This window comes from Cyrtonyx montezumae, unplaced genomic scaffold (assembly GCF_038088225.1).
Source record: "Cyrtonyx montezumae isolate F1298 unplaced genomic scaffold, pur_monq_1.0 scaffold_8, whole genome shotgun sequence".
Classification (NCBI taxonomy): Eukaryota; Metazoa; Chordata; class Aves; order Galliformes; family Odontophoridae; genus Cyrtonyx; species Cyrtonyx montezumae.
The window spans coordinates 18,776,137-18,794,938 of NW_027072089.1; the positions used below are offsets into that span (position 1 = coordinate 18,776,137).

Here is an 18,802-nt window from a genome sequence, read left to right on the forward strand (position 1 = left end):
AATGCCGGTTCGATCTGGAAGCACAGTGGCTATCAGAACACTAATTAGCTTAATGTGTATTTGCAGCTGTGCTGTTAGGGATTGCTGGTGTACATACTATCTAGTAGACATGCTTTCCATTTTCTTTCTTCAGTTTATCTCTTAATATACAGTTAGATTAGCTTGGAGTATTCCCCAAGGGTGTTGCTTAAGCTGGTATGTTACCAGACTAAGTCCCTGAGAATTTAGACCTGGGATTCCAGGTTTTGTTCTTAACCCATTTGGGATTGTTTTGTGACTGATTTACCATCTTTTACTTTCAGTTCAAAGTTGAGCAGTGGCTCAGGGGCAGGAAGGACATCCAGGCCAGGCAGGACTAGTGACTCCCCATGGTTTCTGTCTGGTTCTGAAACTCTGGGCAGACTGGCAGGCAACACCCTTGGGTAAGTTTTGATAGGATTGAGGCTGCAATCTGTTTGTTCCATATTTGAGTATATGTGTATACACATATATAAATTGTATGCAGTATGTGTAAGGGAACGTATCATTAATTATACAGCAGTTGTGTAGGTAGGGTATAATAAGCATTATTGACTTGGTTGAAATGATAGATACGCAAGTGACCCTTCAGTACTTAGGATATGGAGTATTCTTCATGTATGTGTGGAGAGTAACTGTTTTGGCTGTGTCTTCTTCTGAATGTTTTTTTTCTTTTGGTTACTTCATTGTGAAATACAGTTTCTTTAGAGGGATGCAATCAATTCAAGCTATCTAATAGGATAGTGGTGTAAAGTATAAGGGGTGTGCTTCTGCAGGAAGAGTCTTCGTTCCATGTATTTATGGGCTTGTGTACTCACTTCTGTTGTGCCTTCCCTTGCTCCTGCCCTAAGTAATAAACTGCTTTTTGTTAGTTGGGTTTTTTACACATGTTAATAGGAAGGAAACATTTGAAAAGGTTATCAGTTAGGACCTTTAAAATTTTACTGAGTACTGAATCAAATCTACAGGCTCAATTTTTTAATTGCTAGCTTTAAAATTGATGATGTCCCTCCATATAGCAATTTATGTGAACCTTCTGTATGTAATTGCAGTGAATTCTTTGTTATATATATTTAGAAGTTGAACATGCTTTTCTGAGGTAACTAACCATAACAAAGAGATGTGCTTTTAGAAACTGTACTTTCTGAATATGAACATCTTACTAAAGGGGGAGAAAAACTACAGCTATTCCCTTGATGTGAATTTGTTACCACAGATGCTGATTTTGCTGGAGGATTAGTTAGGTGAAAGATACCCCATACCCCAGCTTTCTATGAAAAGTTTAGGCATCTGAATCTTAAATTTCTTAAACTTTAAAGGAGTATTGGTATTGTCCTGTTTAAGAACCTACTGATGAAAGTGTAAGTTATCTTTTCTCAGATCAAGAATGGGCTGAATTTATTTTTATCTGACCATAACCATTAAAATTATTTGAAGCTATGTACTTAGGAGACGGAGACTGAAGAGTTCCTTATTTCTTCCTGTGCATGCTTTAGAACTTACCAAACTATTAAATGAGAGTGCTTGTCATAATAAACCGAATCTGCAAACATTGTAATGACGGAATCCTTAAATTAGATCATAGGATTTGGAAGTTGGATGTCATTCTAGTGGGCAGTGGAGAGATGTGAATACAGGAAGATAGTGATTTGACATCAGTAATGTCTGTAGGTTTAGAGAGCTTCGGTCAGAATTGTCCTCGTGGTTTTTTTCTTCCATTACTGTTTGAGAGCACAGGCCAGTTAAGCTAAAGGAAGGTATATAACAAGGGATTTAGAGTATGTCAGGTGTAATTTTACTTGAAAGGTGCTCAAATAGAGGGGGGGGGGAAATGCTTCGCAAACAAGAGGGCGATGAATCTTATGAAGATATGTTTGTACCCAGGTTATATAAAGGAGTGTGTTTATTAAACACTGTAAAGAGTTCAAGGCATTAAGCCTGTCTCTTGTCATTTTTTTCTTGAAAAAACAAGTTTCAACTACATTCTAATTATCTTTACGTTACACTAGAATTAATACTTGAAAATGGCAATGTAAGTCAGTGGTGTCCCCAGACCTGATCTCACTTGAGCTAGTACAGTATGTGGCTAGTATTTTGGGATTTTTTTTTTTAAAGAAAACACTTTTCTGATGCCTCTTAATTACAAGGTAGGACACACTTGGAATTTTTGAGTCATTATATATATATATATAAATAATTTCAACTGTTAGGTCTCTGAAATGTCATCAACAATGAGGTAGAAAGATGCATCTGTAATCAAGTATTAACATCTAATATGTAGACTTTTCTTAAATCTGTCCTGCCTGCCGAGAATTGAACTGGAAATTTTTGTCTAGAAAGGACTTGTCTTCCCTCAGCCCTTTTACCTGCCTGCAGAAGCAAAATAACTAGCTTACTTGGAGTAAAATTTCTTTTTTCCTCCTGCTAATATCTTTTTCTGCGCTCTTTTTCTAACTCACGAGATGAGACTTGTGCTGATGCCATCGTTGTATTGCTTATTGTCTTGTACTGAGCTGTTGTCTATGTTTGCTGACCAGAATCCTGAAAATGTGGCTGTGTCTGGGAAAGGGCCTCACCTTAGGTAGATGCTTGAGTTATTCTGTGCGGTCTTGTCAGAAGAAAAGAGAAAGATGGTAGTTACTAACTTATATTACAAAATAGAAGACTGTTGTTTTTGTTTAATTAGCTGTTACATCTACAGGTGATAGGCTTTTAATGTTAATTTTAGATATTGTTTCAGAGAATATTTTTCTTGATAGATTTCCCATGCTAAAATCTTTATAATTACTTTTTAAATAACAGTAATACCATATGCAGTATCCGTTACACTTGATTTGTGCAATAACCACAAAGACAAACCAGAGTCTCTGGCATTTCAGGGCTACAGAGAATGTAGTCTTACTTCCAGAGCAGATTCATTTGACTTGGTTCTATGGTGTTAAGAGTAGTAGACAGTTGTAACGCTAGTGAGTTGTCTGCTTCCCCAACCAAGAAAAAGCTCCTTGTTCAGTCAGTTTCTACATACTTTTCTGTAGTGATGATGCTGTTTTCTTGTGTAGCAGTAAGCTCAGAGTATCTCTTGAAAACCTCTATGAATCAAAGAACTATCTAGTGTCAGATTTGTCTTGCAGTCAAGATTGTTACTTGATCTTTTGCAGTGTAGTCTCAGGCAGTTTCTTAATGTGAATGAAATATCGGAAATTTTGAAGAGCTATAGGAGTATGGAGGCTTATGTCAAGTAGTCCACTGACCTTGAAGCTTTGCTTTTGTGCTTTTATAGTAAAAAGTTAGCAGCTGAGTGTCAGATGTTATGCTTCTGATATTGTTGTTTTTAGAAGCTCAGGGAAAAACTCTAGGCATTTGTGTGAACATGAACGAAACTATGTAAGTAGGAAAAAGTGCAACTTGCAATTGGAGTCCTGTTTTATTTCTTGTTTGAGTCAGAACTTTATCAACCTTGTGCTTTTATAGTTTTTTGAGAGGCTTTAATAGTGTCTGCCTATGAAGGCAATCTCCTGTATTTTTCAGTCTACAAGTTATTAATAATAATAAAATTGATGCCACATTTCTTGAGATGTTGCTATAAAAAAATAAATATATCTCAATCCTAGGAGTCGCTGGAGTTCAGGGGTTGGTGGAAGTGGAGGAGGATCTTCTGGGAGATCATCTGCTGGAGCTCGAGATTCTCGAAGGCAGACCAGAGTTATACGCACAGGGCGAGATAGAGGATCTGGGCTGCTGGGGAGTCAACCACAACCAGTGATTCCAGCATCAGTCATTCCAGAGGAACTCATTTCACAGGTACCTGCACTTGTTTTCAAAAACCTGAGCAGGAAAGTGTTTTAATAGTACTGTGCTTTCTCCAAGGAATAGTGGTATATAATTGAAAAGATTGACTTTATCTAGTTGAATTGTTTTTATTCTGAAATGCGTAATATGAATAATAGACTCTTGTTTTGGGATGCTTGCATTTCCATTTCCTAGACTTCCACTAAAACATGGTATGTGTTTAGTCTTGATGAGGAATGTCTCGTGTTCATTTGAAGAAGTCAAATATTTGAGAATCACATCAAGCATGTCGGTAACAAAGTTGTTTCTTGAGGGAGTATCAAATTGACTTCCTTTACTTAAAGGAGCAGTCCATTTTAGATTTAAATGAAGAACATTAAACATATTTTATCTTATAAATTTCTTTGTGAAAACCTGCACTTAATTTTTTTTTTTGTGAATGGAACTGATTATTTTCTGGCATAAGTTATTCCACTTTTACCTATTAATGCACTAAAACCTGGATAAGCTAATGGATTTTGTGTGATTCATGATTCAGTAGTCTGTTGAAACAATTTTTCTCCATGCTTCAAGAAAATATATTCCAAAATACACAACAGGTTAGTACATTTTAATTCTTGAGTTCAAGACAAGTTGCTGGTCTACTACATTTAGAATACAGACATGAAGTTGGTAGGCCAGAGATAATGTGCTCACAAGCTTTGTGTGGCCTATAGCATGGCTGGCATGAGAGAGGAGCCAGCAGGCCTAGTGTCTGCAGGCACATCAGTGGCAGACTGTTATCCTGTCTTTAATTGCAAACCCAGTAAAAGCTGGGAGTTCTATCTTCACAGTGGCAATGTACTGGAGGTGTTAGTTACCCTGTACTTAGCCCTGCTTTCAGGAAGTTATTTCTTTAAACTGCATTTTGTTTTGTCTATGTTGTTCATGTCCAGGTTTGTGAGTTGTTTTCTTTTGTCTTTATGGATGTATTTGATGCATTACATAAGAGGAAAAACTACTCTGTTCTGCATTTTAATATGTGCTATTTTAATATAGGCTGTGCTGAAAAAAGGGGTGAGGCAGATATCTCAGCTGAAGTGCATCTATACCAATGCACGCAGCATGGGCAATAAACAAGAAGAGCTTGAAGCCATTGTGAGGCAGGCTAACTATGACCTTGTAGCTATTACAGAAACATGGTGGGACCTCTCCCATGACTGGAATACTGGGATTGATGGCTACAAGCTCTTCAGAAGGGATAGACAGGGAAGAAAGGGTGGTGGCATAGCTCTCTATATCAAAGAGTGTTTTGATGTTGAAGAACTAGTGGTTGGAAATGACAAAGTAGAGTGTCTATGGATAAGGATCAGGGGGATAGTCCTTAGGAGTGACATCGTGGTGGGGGTCTGTTACAGACCACCTAGTCAGGATGAAGAAATAGATGAGATGTTCTATAAACAACTCGTAGATGTTGCACGATGGCCAGCACTCGTTCTCATGGGGGACTTCAACTTCCCTGATATATGCTGGAAATACAATACTGCGCAGAGGAAGCAGTCCTTGAGATTTCTAGAATGTGTGGATGATTGCTTCCTGACTCAGCTGGTGCAAGAGCCTACCAGGGGAGATGCCTTGCTTGACCTACTTTTCACTAACAGGGAAGGACTAGTAGGGGATGTGAAGGTTGGAGATTGTCTTGGCCAGAGTGACCATGAAATGGTGGAGTTTGCTATTCTGGGTGCCGTCAAGAGGGTGACTAGCAAAACTATTACCTTGGACTTCCAGAGGGCAGACTTTGACCTGTTCAGGACACTTGTTGCAAGGGTCCCTTGGGACTTGCTCCTGAAGGGTAAAGGGGTCCAGGAAGCCTGGATGCTCTTCAAGATGGAAATCTTAAAGGCACAGGAGCAGGCAGTCCCGGAGTCCTGTAAGTCAAGCCGGAGGAGCAAAAGACCAGTGTGGATGAACCGGGATCTTTTGTTGAGACTCCGAGAGAAAAGGAGAGTCTATGTCCTCTGGAAGATGGGTCAGGCTACTTGGGGTGACTACAGAGAACTGGCCAAGATCTGCAGGCAGAAAATTAGAAATGCTAAAGCCCAGCTTGAAATTAGGCTGGCTACTGCTGTAAAGAACAGGAAACCCTTTTACAAATATATTAACAGCAGGAGAAAAACTAAGGAAAATTTCCCTCCTTTACTCAACGAGGCAGGCAATATAACCACAGATGATAAGGAAAAGGCTGAGGTTCTCAATGCCTTCTTCACATCTGTCTTTAATAGACAGGACAGTTATCCAAATGGTACTTGCCCTGACCTGGAAGTCTGGGACGGGGTGCATAATGCACCCCCTGTGATTCAAGCAGAGACGGTCAGAGATCTTCTCCTCCATCTGAACTGCCACAAGTCCATGGGGCCAGATGGGATCCACCCAAGGGTGCTGAGGGAGCTAGCAGAGGTGATTGCCGAGCCACTTTCTGCCATCTATCAGCATTCCTGGTTATCTGGAGAGGTCCCACAAGATTGGAGGCTTGCCGATGTGACTCCCATCTTCAAGAAAGGCCGTAAGGAAGACCCAGGGAACTACAGGCCTGTCAGCCTGACCTCGGTATCAGGGAAAGTTATGGAACAGATGTTATTGAGGGAGATCACACGACACGTGCATGGCAATAAAGGGATCAGACCCAGCCAGCACGGGTTCACCAGGGGCAGGTCGTGCTTGTCCAACCTCATCTCCTTCTATGACTGGGTGACCAGACAGGTAGATGAGGGAAAGGCTGTTGATGTAGTCTACCTGGACTTCAGCAAGGCCTTTGACACGGTCTCCCACAGTATTCTCCTGAGGAAACTGGCAGCCCGTGGTGTGGACAGGTTCACTCTTCTCTGGGTGGAGAACTGGCTGGAGGGCCGTGCCCAGAGGGTAGTGGTTAATGGAGTTAAGTCCAGCTGGCGTCCTGTAATGAGTGGTGTCCCCCAAGGGTCAGTTTTGGGGCCCATCTTGTTTAATATCTTTATTGATGACCTAGACGAGGGAATTGAGTGTACCCTCAGTAAGTTTGCAGATGACACAAAGCTGGGAGGATGTGTCAAACTGCCTGAGGGTAGGGAGGCCCTTCAGAGGGATTTGGATAGGCTGAACAGCTGGGCTGAGCAAAATGGGATGAGGTTCAATAAGACCAAGTGCCGGGTCCTGCACTTTGGCCACAATAACCCCATGCAATGCTATAGGCTTGGGGCAGAATGGCTTGAAGAATGTAGAGAGGAAAAGGACCTGGGGGTGTTGGTTGATGCTCGGCTCAACATGAGCCGGCAGTGTGCCCAGGTGGCTAAGAAGGCCAACAGCATCCTGGCCTGTATTAGAAATAGTGTAGCCAGCAGGAGCAGGGAGGTGATCATCCCCCTGTACTCAGCTCTGGTACGGCCGCACCTCGAGTACTGTGTTCAGTTTTGGGCCCCTCACTACAAGAAGGACATTGAGGCCCTGGAGCGTGTTCAGAGAAGGGCAACAAAACTGGTGAGGGGCCTGGAGCACAAGTCTTATGAGGAGCGGCTGAGGGAGCTGGGATTGTTTAGTCTGGAGAAGAGGAGGCTCAGAGGAGACCTTATTGCACTCTACCACTTCCTGAAGGGGGGTTGTGGTGAGGAGGGGGTAGGCCTCTTCTCCCTGATAAGTAATGACAGGACGAGAGGGAATGGCCACAAGTTGCGCCAGGGAAGATTTAGATTAGACCTCAGGAAGCATTTCTTTTCTGAAAGAGTGGTCAGGCACTGGAATGGCCTGCCTAGGGAGGTGGTTGAGGCACCATCCCTAGCGCTGTTCAAGAAGCGTTTAGATGAGGTGCTAAAGGACTTAATTTAGTAGTTGGGTAGAGATAGTGATAGGAGGATGGTTGGACTAGATGATCTTATAGGTCCTTTCCAACCTTATGAACTTATGAACTTATGTGGCTAGTCAGTAAAGTCTTAGCATTTCTTCCATTCCTATCATCTTTTTCTTTCTTTCTATATACATTTTATTTTTTAAATAGCATGCTTTGTCTGTGTTTCGAATAAAAATGTGTAAAACAAACCAGTGGGAAAGAGCTCCAGAGCTGGTCTATGAAACATACATTCTGCTGTATCCCAGAAGTCTGTAAATAACTTCTGGCATTGAATATTACGGCAAAGTTTACTGTAGTATCTTGTTAAATTGTTTTGGTTTTCCTTCTTTATTTTTCTTTTCCTATTACCAGGCCACTTTATTTGGTGCCTCATTTTTATAGTATTACAAGAACATTCAGTAGTGGTTTCTTATTCACCTTCACACTGTAACCTTCCAGAAATCTGTTGTGTTCTCTGGCATTCAGTTGTGGATAGTCAGTCTGGAAAAGTAAAATGCTTCGGAGCCTAAAGTTTGTAGAAGGAACCAGGATGCTTCTGTTTAATATTTGGAAATTTGGAAAGTTTCTTTTATATTTATGCTTTTCTAGTGTAAGTCTGAATGATGGAGAAACTGCCAAAGGTGAGCCTTTAGAAAAAGGGTGATGAGAAAAACAGGAGGTGTCTTATGTGTTGAAGGACACTAGAAAGAGAATCCGGTGTCAAAAAGACAGGGATTGAAGCGTAGTTTTAGAAAGCAGTTGATGGCAGAAGTCTGCTGATGTATGTTTCTATAGAAATGTTGGAAGTACAGGAAATTCTCAGAAATTGATTGTTTTAGTGTTATTCCTTGCCTACCACATTAAGTATTTCAGATAGTTCGTTCTAAGGTGACCAGTGAAGAGCACCACAGTTGGAGTCTGGTAGTCAGTTTAATTTAACTGAGAGAAAGTACCTAGTACAAGATGCTGAGAAAAAAAAATAGCCTTTGTGTGTGTGTACTGACAATGTCTTCTGAGATTTTTGATTTTTGTTACTCTTTCTGTAGAGTTAAGTGCCCTCATCTTAGAAAAGATGGTGAGCTCGTGGTTAGTGATCAATTATATTCTGCAATTACAGGCACAAGTTGTTTTACAAGGGAAGTCCAGAAGTATTATCATTCGGGAACTCCAGCGAACAAACCTGGATGTAAACCTTGCTGTAAATAATTTGTTGAGTCGTGATGATGAAGATGGAGACGATGGGGATGACACAGCAAGTGAATCGTACCTTCCTGGAGGTTTGTATCCTGTAACTTCTGATAAGAAAATGTCAGTATGTTCTTATTTTTCTGTATTTAAACACTTGCAGCATGCTCCATGCTGTGCAAGGTATACAACAAAGACAGTTATTTCAGGAGCGAAGCGTAAAGATGCACAAAACAAATGATGTAGTGGGATGTTTGAAGGGATTAGACCAGGCATTAAAGAGTAACTGTTGATTCTGTGGGTGGCGTAAAGGTGATTTATTTATTTTAAAGAACCCTAGCTTTGTAACATGAGCATTTCTTGCATCTATATTTTGCTGCTCAATGAGATGCTGACGCTGCTAAATGGCTTGCTTGTAAAAGCTAATTCTAAAACTTTCCAGTCACCTGCATGTTATTTTTACTACTAACACGTACTCTTAAGGTGCAGCAGTTAAGTGAGGGCTCAAAATAGTTTACAGTTGTTACAGTTAGACTGAGAATTTGTCATCTCAAGTACCTCTCATAAATATTGTAGTATTTGGGAATACAGATTTAATGCTATAATTGAAGTCCAGCTGTTCTTGAAATAATGTCTATCCCATGCAATTGTTTTTTTAGGAAAGACTTTGAGTCTTTTCATTGACTAAATAAGGTAATCTGACTTTCGCCAAGTAAACATTTGAAAACTGCAGCCAAATCTAATGTTTGTACTAGGTGCACTGCATGATAAGAGCACATCTAAACTCTAGCTACACATTAGTTTTCTTTCTGTGTGTCAGAATGACATTTTGCTATTTTCCTAATAGAATTTTTTTTTCTGCTCATCTGGTTCACCAGGAAGGTTCATGGGCTTCCTTCATCTTTATCTTGTCCATCATGCAATTAGACAAAGGGTTTTTTGTTCTGCAGTAATGCTGGGGCTTGGTCAAGCTTCTTTAATCCTTAAGTTTAGTCTGTATTTTAGCAGTCAGTTTCATAGCATTAGATGCATTGGTGTAATTTAATTCTCTTAACACTTTGCATGTATTCAAAGCAGTAGTTCCTACTATAAATGTACCAGGTTCTGCCTTCAAAAGACTATTGACAATTAGTAATCATTCACAGTAAAAGTTCCTCTTAACCGTACTAACCAGCTTTCTACAGCACTAGCCGTTTTCTTAATGCCTCTTGGGATCATAGAGGTCAGTTAATAGGGGACTGTGTGTTCAGCCTGTAAGTAGCTGCTTTTATTTTTAAGGTGCCTGCACTGCACTGTCTCTTGTATGTAATTGAGAAGATAGGTTAAACCAGTGTGCAGAGTTTCAGTGTCTTTGGTAGCTGCCTAGAAAACAGATTTGTTTGTGGCTGAATTTTTGAAGAGTCTCGCCTGTTTAGGTGAATCTTTCCCCTAAGAGATGAATATTATTGTATTATGAGATTAGTATGAGTGTTTTCTTTTCCCTTTTATCCCGCAGAGAAGCTGAACTAACTTTTCCCAGTTTTTGTGGGAAAAGAGGTGGAAGTTTCAGGTGAAATAAAATGTTATGCCTTAATCCCAACTTGTAAAGATGTTGTTCAGTTAGCAGAACTTGCAGTGCTTTCTGAGTCTCTTAGTTACTTTTTCCAAGAACTCGAATAACTTTGTTGGACAGAAATGCACTTGGTAACTGAACGTGATCAAAACCTGTGTCAAGTCAAGCTGAGCAGTGGACAGTGCTGTTGTGACTCTGCTGCTGGTATATGAGATGGGGACTGGTAATTTGTACTGCTTGTATCCCATGATCGTGCAGACTAGGTTTCAGGAAAGCCCAGTGGCTGGACGACCTTGCCTGTAGCTCTGAGGGGGAAGAAAGGACGTTTTGCCCTTCAGAACAATGTAGAACCAATTTAAGTTTTTTGCTCTATGAAATTTTTGTTCTTCTTGTGGTCTTGCCTCTGGGTGTTCTTTTGAACCTGTAACAAAGTTCAGAAAAGAATGTAGATAACCGATCATTGTGTGTGTGTTCTGTTTTTACTCAGGTATCCAATGATTCTGAAAGATAAAGAAGCTTTACTTTTTATGATGTCAAATTAAAAGGTTTTATTCCTTCCAAACACAACAAAAGTAAATGACAGGGCTGCTCTTTGCCTCAGGGTTTTGCAAGTTCCTGAATTTTAATTAAAAAGAGCATGCTAATTTTTACATTCTCCCTTTTGCATGTCTGGTGCTTTTCTTAAGTTAAGCCCTTTAGGTTAATCGTCTAAACTTCCTAGGGCAGAGAAGTTTGTTTAGGGTTTTTTTTTTTTTTGGTTTTTAATTATTTTTTAAAGAGAAACTTGCACTTGATTTAAAATAAATGAAACAAGATAATTTTCACTATGGCTGGAAAGTTAAGTTTTTGTTTAATACATCAGTTTTTTTAATATTGTAGTTATAGTAACTAGAGCTATAGCACGTGTCATCTGACTTTCATTTTTTATAAAGGAAGCAATTCTTCACAAACATCTTGAGAGAATAAAAACTTTCTGTACAAATCGCTTTAAAGAAGTTCTCTTGGGAATTTTACTTCTAGAGCCTTATTATGACTTTTCTGATGAGTCCTGTTTCTTTTGTTTTTTGGTGGTTAGATGAACAGAATGTGGTTTTGTTTGATAAAGAACAAATAACGAGGGAAACATCAAGGAAGAAGCTGCATAGAACAAAATCATTTTTCATAGAAAAGAGTCCAGGTTGTGTGGAATAAATTTTCTGCTCATTTCAAATTGTCTTCTTCCAGGCTTTGTTAGATCTGACTCTGGTTTTGTAGAATTCAGATGCCTGTATGTTTGCTCAGTGCCTCCTACTTCATATACTAGGTTCTCACTCGTGAAATTTAGTTTTGGCAGTATCTGGCCTGCTTTGAATTTTGGAATCTGAGATGAACTTGTTTCAAAATAAAAAGAAAAATCCCTTTTTTTGGAGGAGAAAAGAGACTGGTTTATGTCAGCTATATATACTGCATTGGTTTGCAGTGAGGAGAGATGGGAACCAGAACACAGTGTAGGGATCAGTTTAAAACCCAGGTGTTCCGTGGCTTTCCTGCAGGGAGGACAGTCGTGTGTGTGTTTGTTATGGTTTTGTTAGTATGCCTTTTTTGTTTTGATTCTTATTTTCCCTCTTGGTTTTGAAGCTGAACATCAAGTTTAGTAATATTTTAAGTATAACTTATCAAGAAATGAGTTCTGGTGTCTGGTTGCCTGGGAGACAGAAATACATGTTTTTGTCTTCAGTGTCACAGTTTTGCCAATTTGAAAGAAGTGGAGATACTGAAGACATTGTATTTTTGCATATTTCCATAAAAATATGCAGCTGAGAATAAGGAAAGCCTTATGATTCCCTCCTAAGAGTAAACATCTAGTGTGAGCTCAGCTTGACGTCCTAATCAGTCTCAGCAGTGCCTTCAAAGTAATTTGATCCATAGAAAACAGTGTTAATGCTGCCCATGGAGCTATTGGAAAATAGAAATGTTTTCAGTACTTGTATTAGTACTTATTTACTTATTGAAAGTGTATTTTCCTTAACCCTTTTTCATTTCTGTTGCCCTGATTATCTTCTTTTATGCCAATTTTCAATAAAATTTACTTAGAAAATCCTAAGTACTTCCTTTTTTAAGTAGACTGATCAGAATCATCATGTCTAAATCAATATTTGAGGTGTTTGATTCTGGACTACCACTACATAGGAAGTAAACAATATTATCCTATGGGATTTTCCTGAAAAGCAAAAAAATAGTCATAGAATAGGTTTGGTGTCTATTTTTTTTATTTTTTTTTCCTTTCTCCTTCTGCCCCCTCTGGATTTTTAAACTGGTTGTAGCCTTGAAGTATGTGTCTTCACAGAACTAAGAAATTCCAATGATGTTTGAAGGGCAGTAGAGTTGGCTCTTATCTCTACTGGTTTTAGCACATTTGTTTGTTGGGAGAGAGGGTGGAAGAAAGGGAATCTCTTGCAGAAGTATTGGAAGAAAATTAAAATCTGACTTGCAGCTGAAAGAAGAGTGTGAGAAAGGTTTGATTTCCTCACTTGTATTAACGTATATGTAGCCCAAACTGCATAGTTTTGGTTCTTGGAAGAGACTGTTTGGAAACAAGGCTAACCTCGAGATGTTCAAAATGCTTCCAGGAGTGTGTGTGTTAGTGTTCCAAGTTAGTGTATTTTCTTAGAAGAGAATTTCTAGCTTACCCTAAAGAGCAGGCCATACATTTTGAATAAGTCTGGTGAGTTCTGTGCTGACCAGTTCTCTTCCTAATTGAGATCAAGTTGTTGGTTTTTTTTTTCGGTTTTTTTTTTTTCAATTTATGCCTGAATACAAGAATATGGTATTTGGAGCCTACCTGGGAATAAGTGGTAGGGGTAAATGTGGGAAGAGGGAAGAACAACTGTGTGTGAACAGAATATACAACAGATTATTGGCTGTCTTCCCAGCTCCTGAACCACTGATCTTTCAAACTGGTGCTCTTAAGGTGAGGTATAATGTCACTTTAGTGTTTTGATGGAAAATGGATAAAATAGGTAGCGGAGTAAGACTACGCTGAGACATGTAGAATGCTTTGGTAAGAGGGAGCTTGTTTGCCACATAAGACTTTTTTCTTTTACTGGACTTCCTGAGCAGGATAACTTTCTAAAATGTACTGCATGGACCTCTCAGTTCCAAACTCTGTGCTTCTAGCACAGACTATGGTTTTAGTGGGTAACTTATTTTTTGCAAGAAACTCTTGCAGCTTGTTTTGAAGTCCACAGAGCTTGCTTTTATAGCTCTGTCTTCATGTGAATTCATTTCTGCTAGGAGCAGCTGATGGCTACTATGTCTGAAATTTCTAAACTCTCTGAAAAAAATGTAAGGATGAGTGTTGTGATTTGCGTTGATGTGAATGACTAATTCCTTTCATGTCACTAAATGAAACAGTTGAGTGAATTCTTGTGATGAGCGAGGGCGTAGGGCAACTTTTCAGTTTCTGGGTACCCTCCTGTTTTTATGTTGGTGTTTGGCAAGTTAATGGTAGATCTGCATTTCCCACCTTGGCTCAAGGAGTGGCCTTGCTGTAGGGCTGGAGGAGAGAAATAGGACTTTGTTCTGCAGTAGCAAGATGATAGTCTAGTTTTGTTGTCAGGCAATGTTCCCAGACTTTGCTAAATTACATGCCTTTCAGTGGCCACGTGTGGTTGCTAGCTATTGACTGGTAAGCAGAAGGAGATTGTTTGATAATTCAGTGAAATTCAGTACTTAGAGAAAATGGGTATGTGGGTTTTTTTGTTTTTGTTTTTGTTTGTTTTTTAAAAACTAGCTTGGGTGGTCCCAAGATCATATGATTTTATCCTCTTGGATGGATATATATTAACTATGTGGTGTTAAAAAATGGAAATGAATGTGTTTTTCTGGATAACTGTTGTTGTTCTGTAAGTAACTACCATCTGAAGATTTGTACCAAGAGCTGAAAGTTTGGGAATTAAGTATGTAGTTCTCTGAAAGAAACATTCAGTGGAGGGGCTGTAGTCTTTGATGTCGAAGATGTGGCTTTCTGAGTGTTGGCTTCCTTAGTTCTAGATCATTTTAAGAGTTTCATGAGTGTGTGTGCACATCTGTGCACTTGTATCTGCCTTACTTTAGGTCTTTGTTCTTCCAAGTGAAAGGTTAAAATTTGAATTCCTAGGTTACAAAAAATGTTTTGGGCAAGACTTGTTTGTGAAACGTGGCTAGATAAGTGACAGCAGTTTTTCTAAGGAAACTAGTTTTGTGCAGTAGGCCACCATGCTTGATTGCAAATGTGGGTGTGTAGGAAGCACATGAGTTGGAACTGGTGAATCTGAAGAGCAGAAATTCAATTAGTAGATAGAATTATTTTTTTTTTAATGTTTATTTAGTTGATGGTCTCTCTAGCTGATGTTTTAAGTAGCTGATTATTCACTTAAGACCCTTGTCTCCTCTTATAGAGGATCTTATGTCTCTTCTGGATGCTGACATACATTCTGCTCACCCAAGTGTCATTATTGATGCTGATGCTATGTTTTCAGAAGATATTAGTTACTTTGGTTATCCATCCTTTCGGCGCTCATCACTTTCCAGGCTAGGCTCATCCAGAGGTAATTTTGCACCTTTTTTCTTTGTAATAAGTAGTTTACTGTGCAAAGCTAGTGGTAGTACACAGTGGTGGTTTAGATTCTAATCTAATGTGAAAGTAGACTGTGATACGATGTCAAATATAGAGTAGACAAGTAGAATTTTGTTACTCACCAAAATAATTATTGAATTTCATGTCTCAGCAGGTAAGTTCTATAAGAACCTTGATTATCACATGTTGTTAAAAATCTGCTGATGTTGCAAGTTGTAAAACTTCTGCATGCTAAATTCTAAACTCTGTAGTACTTCTTAATATATGTTATGCATTACAAATATTGAATTTGGTCCAAAAATAAGCAACAGTTGATGACATGCAGCATTCTTAATCTTTTTTTTTTTCCTGTTTGGGGTTACTCTTTATACAGCATTTTCTTCACATTTCCTGAGGTAGTCCATGTCAGAATTTAACTTGGTAGAATGAGGAGAAATGTTTCCCTATCAGGGAGGGAGAAGATATCTGATTTTTTTTTTTTTAAAGCATTTTTGTAGCTGGTTCGGGAGAACTATTGGCAGTTGATATCAACACCTTGATCAACATTAAGGTGTTTTCTTGTTTGTTTTGTAAAACATTCTCTTTAAGTATTATAATTGTAATGTACAGCAACTTGGAGCTTTTTGAAGCTATTGCACAAATGTGTAGAGTATTTCCAAACTGTTAATCCAACCTCTCCTTTGGTTTTTTTATTACCTTTCATGAACCTCTTTCAGTGAATTAGTTGTTCAACAAGTAAGTTCCAGTTACAGAGTGATTAGTCGAGGGTCAGAGTGATGTTTGCTAGAGGAGAAGTAGAATAGTTTATGTAATGTATCTGTAAGACAAGCTGTTGCTTTTGGCTTATGTAAAAATGTTGCCCATTTTCTAAAACTGCAAAAGACCCAAGACTTAGCATAATTTATTGAAACTGTCATATAGTAGTGTGGTCATCTCATACATGTTATGCCAGTTGACTTCTGTAAGTCTAAGTGAAGTATTTAATAGGTTAAATGCATTATGTGCATGTACAAATATTCAGCATCTGACGTAACTCCTAAATTCCTCCTTTTTTTTTCCTTTCCTAAGGTTATTCTATGTAAGACGTTACCACGAATTTTATAATCCCTCTTTTCCATGCATAGTTGACTCTTGGGAAGTTAGTTTGATTACCTGATTTAAAAAATTTATCTGCATGAGCGAACTGCAGAGTACTGGCTTTAGACAGTTTGTAGGCCAATTGGAGGGGAAGCATTTTGGTAAGGAACGTTTTCCTACAAGGATCCTTTTTAAAACTTGTCTGACTATTGAAAAGCTTTCATTTTATCTGAACAGATGCACTTTCATTTATTAAATCCAGTCCTATAGAGCATTGCTTTAAACAAAAGGGGTTGGATTATCAAACTTGTATACCAAGAGCTTTTTTAATGCTTGCTTTCTTTAACCTTTTTGAGTTACTGTTTTTCTGGGGGAAAGTTGTTGTTATACTCTCTAATAAATACTCTTTTTGGTTTGCGTAAAAGAATCTAACAGGCAGTATAGATCAGATTTTTGTTGTTGTTACTTCATTGATTAAAAACAATAATACGAAACTGCATCAGAAAAAAAAAAACCTTAAATTGCTATGTTCCATGTATTTGGCCTCTTATGATGCAAGTGAAAGTGCTATTGCATTTTTTGATAGCACACAAAACTCTGAGATTTCTTTATTTCTAGCTTATTATTTCTACATTTAGTATAATTCTAAAGTACATATGCTTGAAAGGGTTATTATATTGAATGTTGCATGTCAGGACTTTATTATTTTTAATTTTTGTGAGTAGATTTAACTGCTGTTAGTTGCATCCTGAAGGGTCTTTACTAGAGAGTGGCTTACTTTTATCCCACTGGTGTGACCCAATTGCATACCAGTTCTCCTTCTTCCCTTAGAGAGAGACTCTGAGCTGTTGCGTGAACGTGAGTCCGTTTTACGTTTGCGTGAACGAAGGTGGCTTGATGGAGCCTCATTTGATAATGAAAGAGGCTCTACGAGTAAGGAGGGAGAACCAAACCTGGACAAGAAGAATGCACCTGTTCAAAGTCCTGTTTCACTAGGAGAAGACTTGCAGTGGTGGCCAGATAAGGTACTCAATTTTTTTCTGTTTTATTTGCAATTTACAGTAAACCTGTTTTTCTTTTTCCCTAAATGCTATGAAATGCTGTGTTTTCTTGTTCAGTGTTTCATTTTAGTTTGTGAGATAATGCAATAAAGTGTATTCTTTGTTACGAGTTTAGGAAGAATAAAAGTAACTAGTTACTCCTTTTGATAGTTAATGCTGCTTCTTTAATCCTGCTTTTATTTCCTTATGATGTTTTGAATCCCCTGCTGAAGTCATGAGATTTTCTTTTCCTTCTTTTCTTTCGTGGGTATTCAAAAAATTTAATAGGCAGTAGGAAACTCATAAAACAACTGATTCAGTTTAGTGCTTTGTTTTCCTGTGTTCCTGTTTTTTTCTTTTTTTTTCCTTTTAGTCTTAGTATAGATAGATGGAAGAGGGAGGTGAACTTAGATTCTTATTTCTTTTTACAGCAGCTCACCTCTAATCCCTGTTATTTTGGTTTTGGTGTTCAAACTGAGAAACATAGATAACTGAAAAAAAGAATATTTTGTCAGATAGTTCTTCTCTCAGCTAGACCTTGTATGGCAGTTAGCTTTGTGCTTCTGTGTCAGTGAAAATTAGCAGCTCTTGTCCCTCTTCCTTTGTCGTGATGGTAGAATGAAAAGGTCATCTAGCTTGGGAAGAGAGATGTTAGGTTTTTTAGCATTAAAGAATAAATTTAGTTCATGTTTAGAATACTAAACTGTTTTTCATACAAAATGCTGCTGAGTTTTGATAATGTAACATTATCATCATCATCATTACTGTTTTGTCTTTATTACTGTGCTACTTCCAGATGTTTGTCCTGTTTTGTTCCCTCTTCTTTCTGCCCAAGATGTTTTATTTGCAGACACAGCAAGTTATGCCCTAGGATAATTACTGCAGTCTTTTATTGGATGTATTTTATGGAATTAACTTTCTAGAGTATGTAATTTCACGTTTGCTCAATTTAAATATATGAAACTTCTTCCCAGAGACATTTTTGCATATGCACTCTTATATACCCTAGCTTCTAGTTAAATAAAGGTCTTTGTGCAACATTAGCCAGACCTTTTGTTCTGTCCCTCGGCTGAACATTGATAGTCCCATTTTTTAAGTTCTGTTGGTAGTATTGCCTGACAGAAGTTCTTCATGGTAAGTCATGAGGATGATTTAGTTGCAAGGCCATCTCAAGAATTTCTGCTTTGAAAATCTTAAAGGAGGTGCTGAGATGTTAATGGAAGTTAGGAGCAAGTTAGCTGGGAGGTTCAAGGACATGAAGAATTGCTACAAAATAACCAGTCTTGTTTTCTTTCATTTTTTGTTACTTTCACATGTAGCAATTGAGACAGCAATAGAACTCTGTAATGGAGATGATGGTAAATCTGAGTTTATGAGAGGTAGAGTGCCAATGAGACGTGTTGCATCCAGAGTTTTTTTTCCACCAAATTAGTGGAGTCAGATGTTCAGGAATTCAAATAAACTAATTCTAATCGATCAAATTTTATTGGACAGTAGAATTATTAATCTGTCTCTTACCTGTGAAAACCTTGTGGTTGTAGTACCAGGGCTGTCATGTTCTTTGTGTGTCCTCGTGCTGTTGCTCTTTTGAACAGCCTTATGGAGGTGTATGTAGCCATGGTCCTGACTTCTAGATTAGAATGGCTGATATTTTGATGGGAGAAAAAGCTTTGAGTCTCTTCAGAGTTTGTCATATAAATCCGCTT

The 18,802-nt window shown here is 38.4% G+C and overlaps 1 protein-coding gene across 8 annotated transcripts in view; it reads left to right on the top strand.

The window, feature by feature from the left end:
- UBR5 (ubiquitin protein ligase E3 component n-recognin 5) overlaps positions 1–18,802 on the top strand; it is a 78,706-nt gene that overhangs the window by 14,229 nt on the left and 45,675 nt on the right. For 4 of the 8 annotated variants that reach the window (XM_065752875.1, XM_065752874.1, XM_065752878.1 and 1 more), the window contains exons 5-9: positions 303–422; positions 3,630–3,819; positions 8,763–8,922; positions 14,801–14,950; positions 16,870–17,081. In XM_065752875.1, coding sequence (XP_065608947.1) covers positions 303–422; positions 3,630–3,819; positions 8,763–8,922; positions 14,801–14,950; positions 16,870–17,081 — 832 coding nt within the window. The remainder of the gene's footprint in view (positions 1–302; positions 423–3,629; positions 3,820–8,762; positions 8,923–14,800; positions 14,951–16,869; positions 17,082–18,802) is intronic. The other 4 variants (XM_065752876.1, XM_065752879.1, XM_065752881.1 and 1 more) reach the window with 3 other exon arrangements.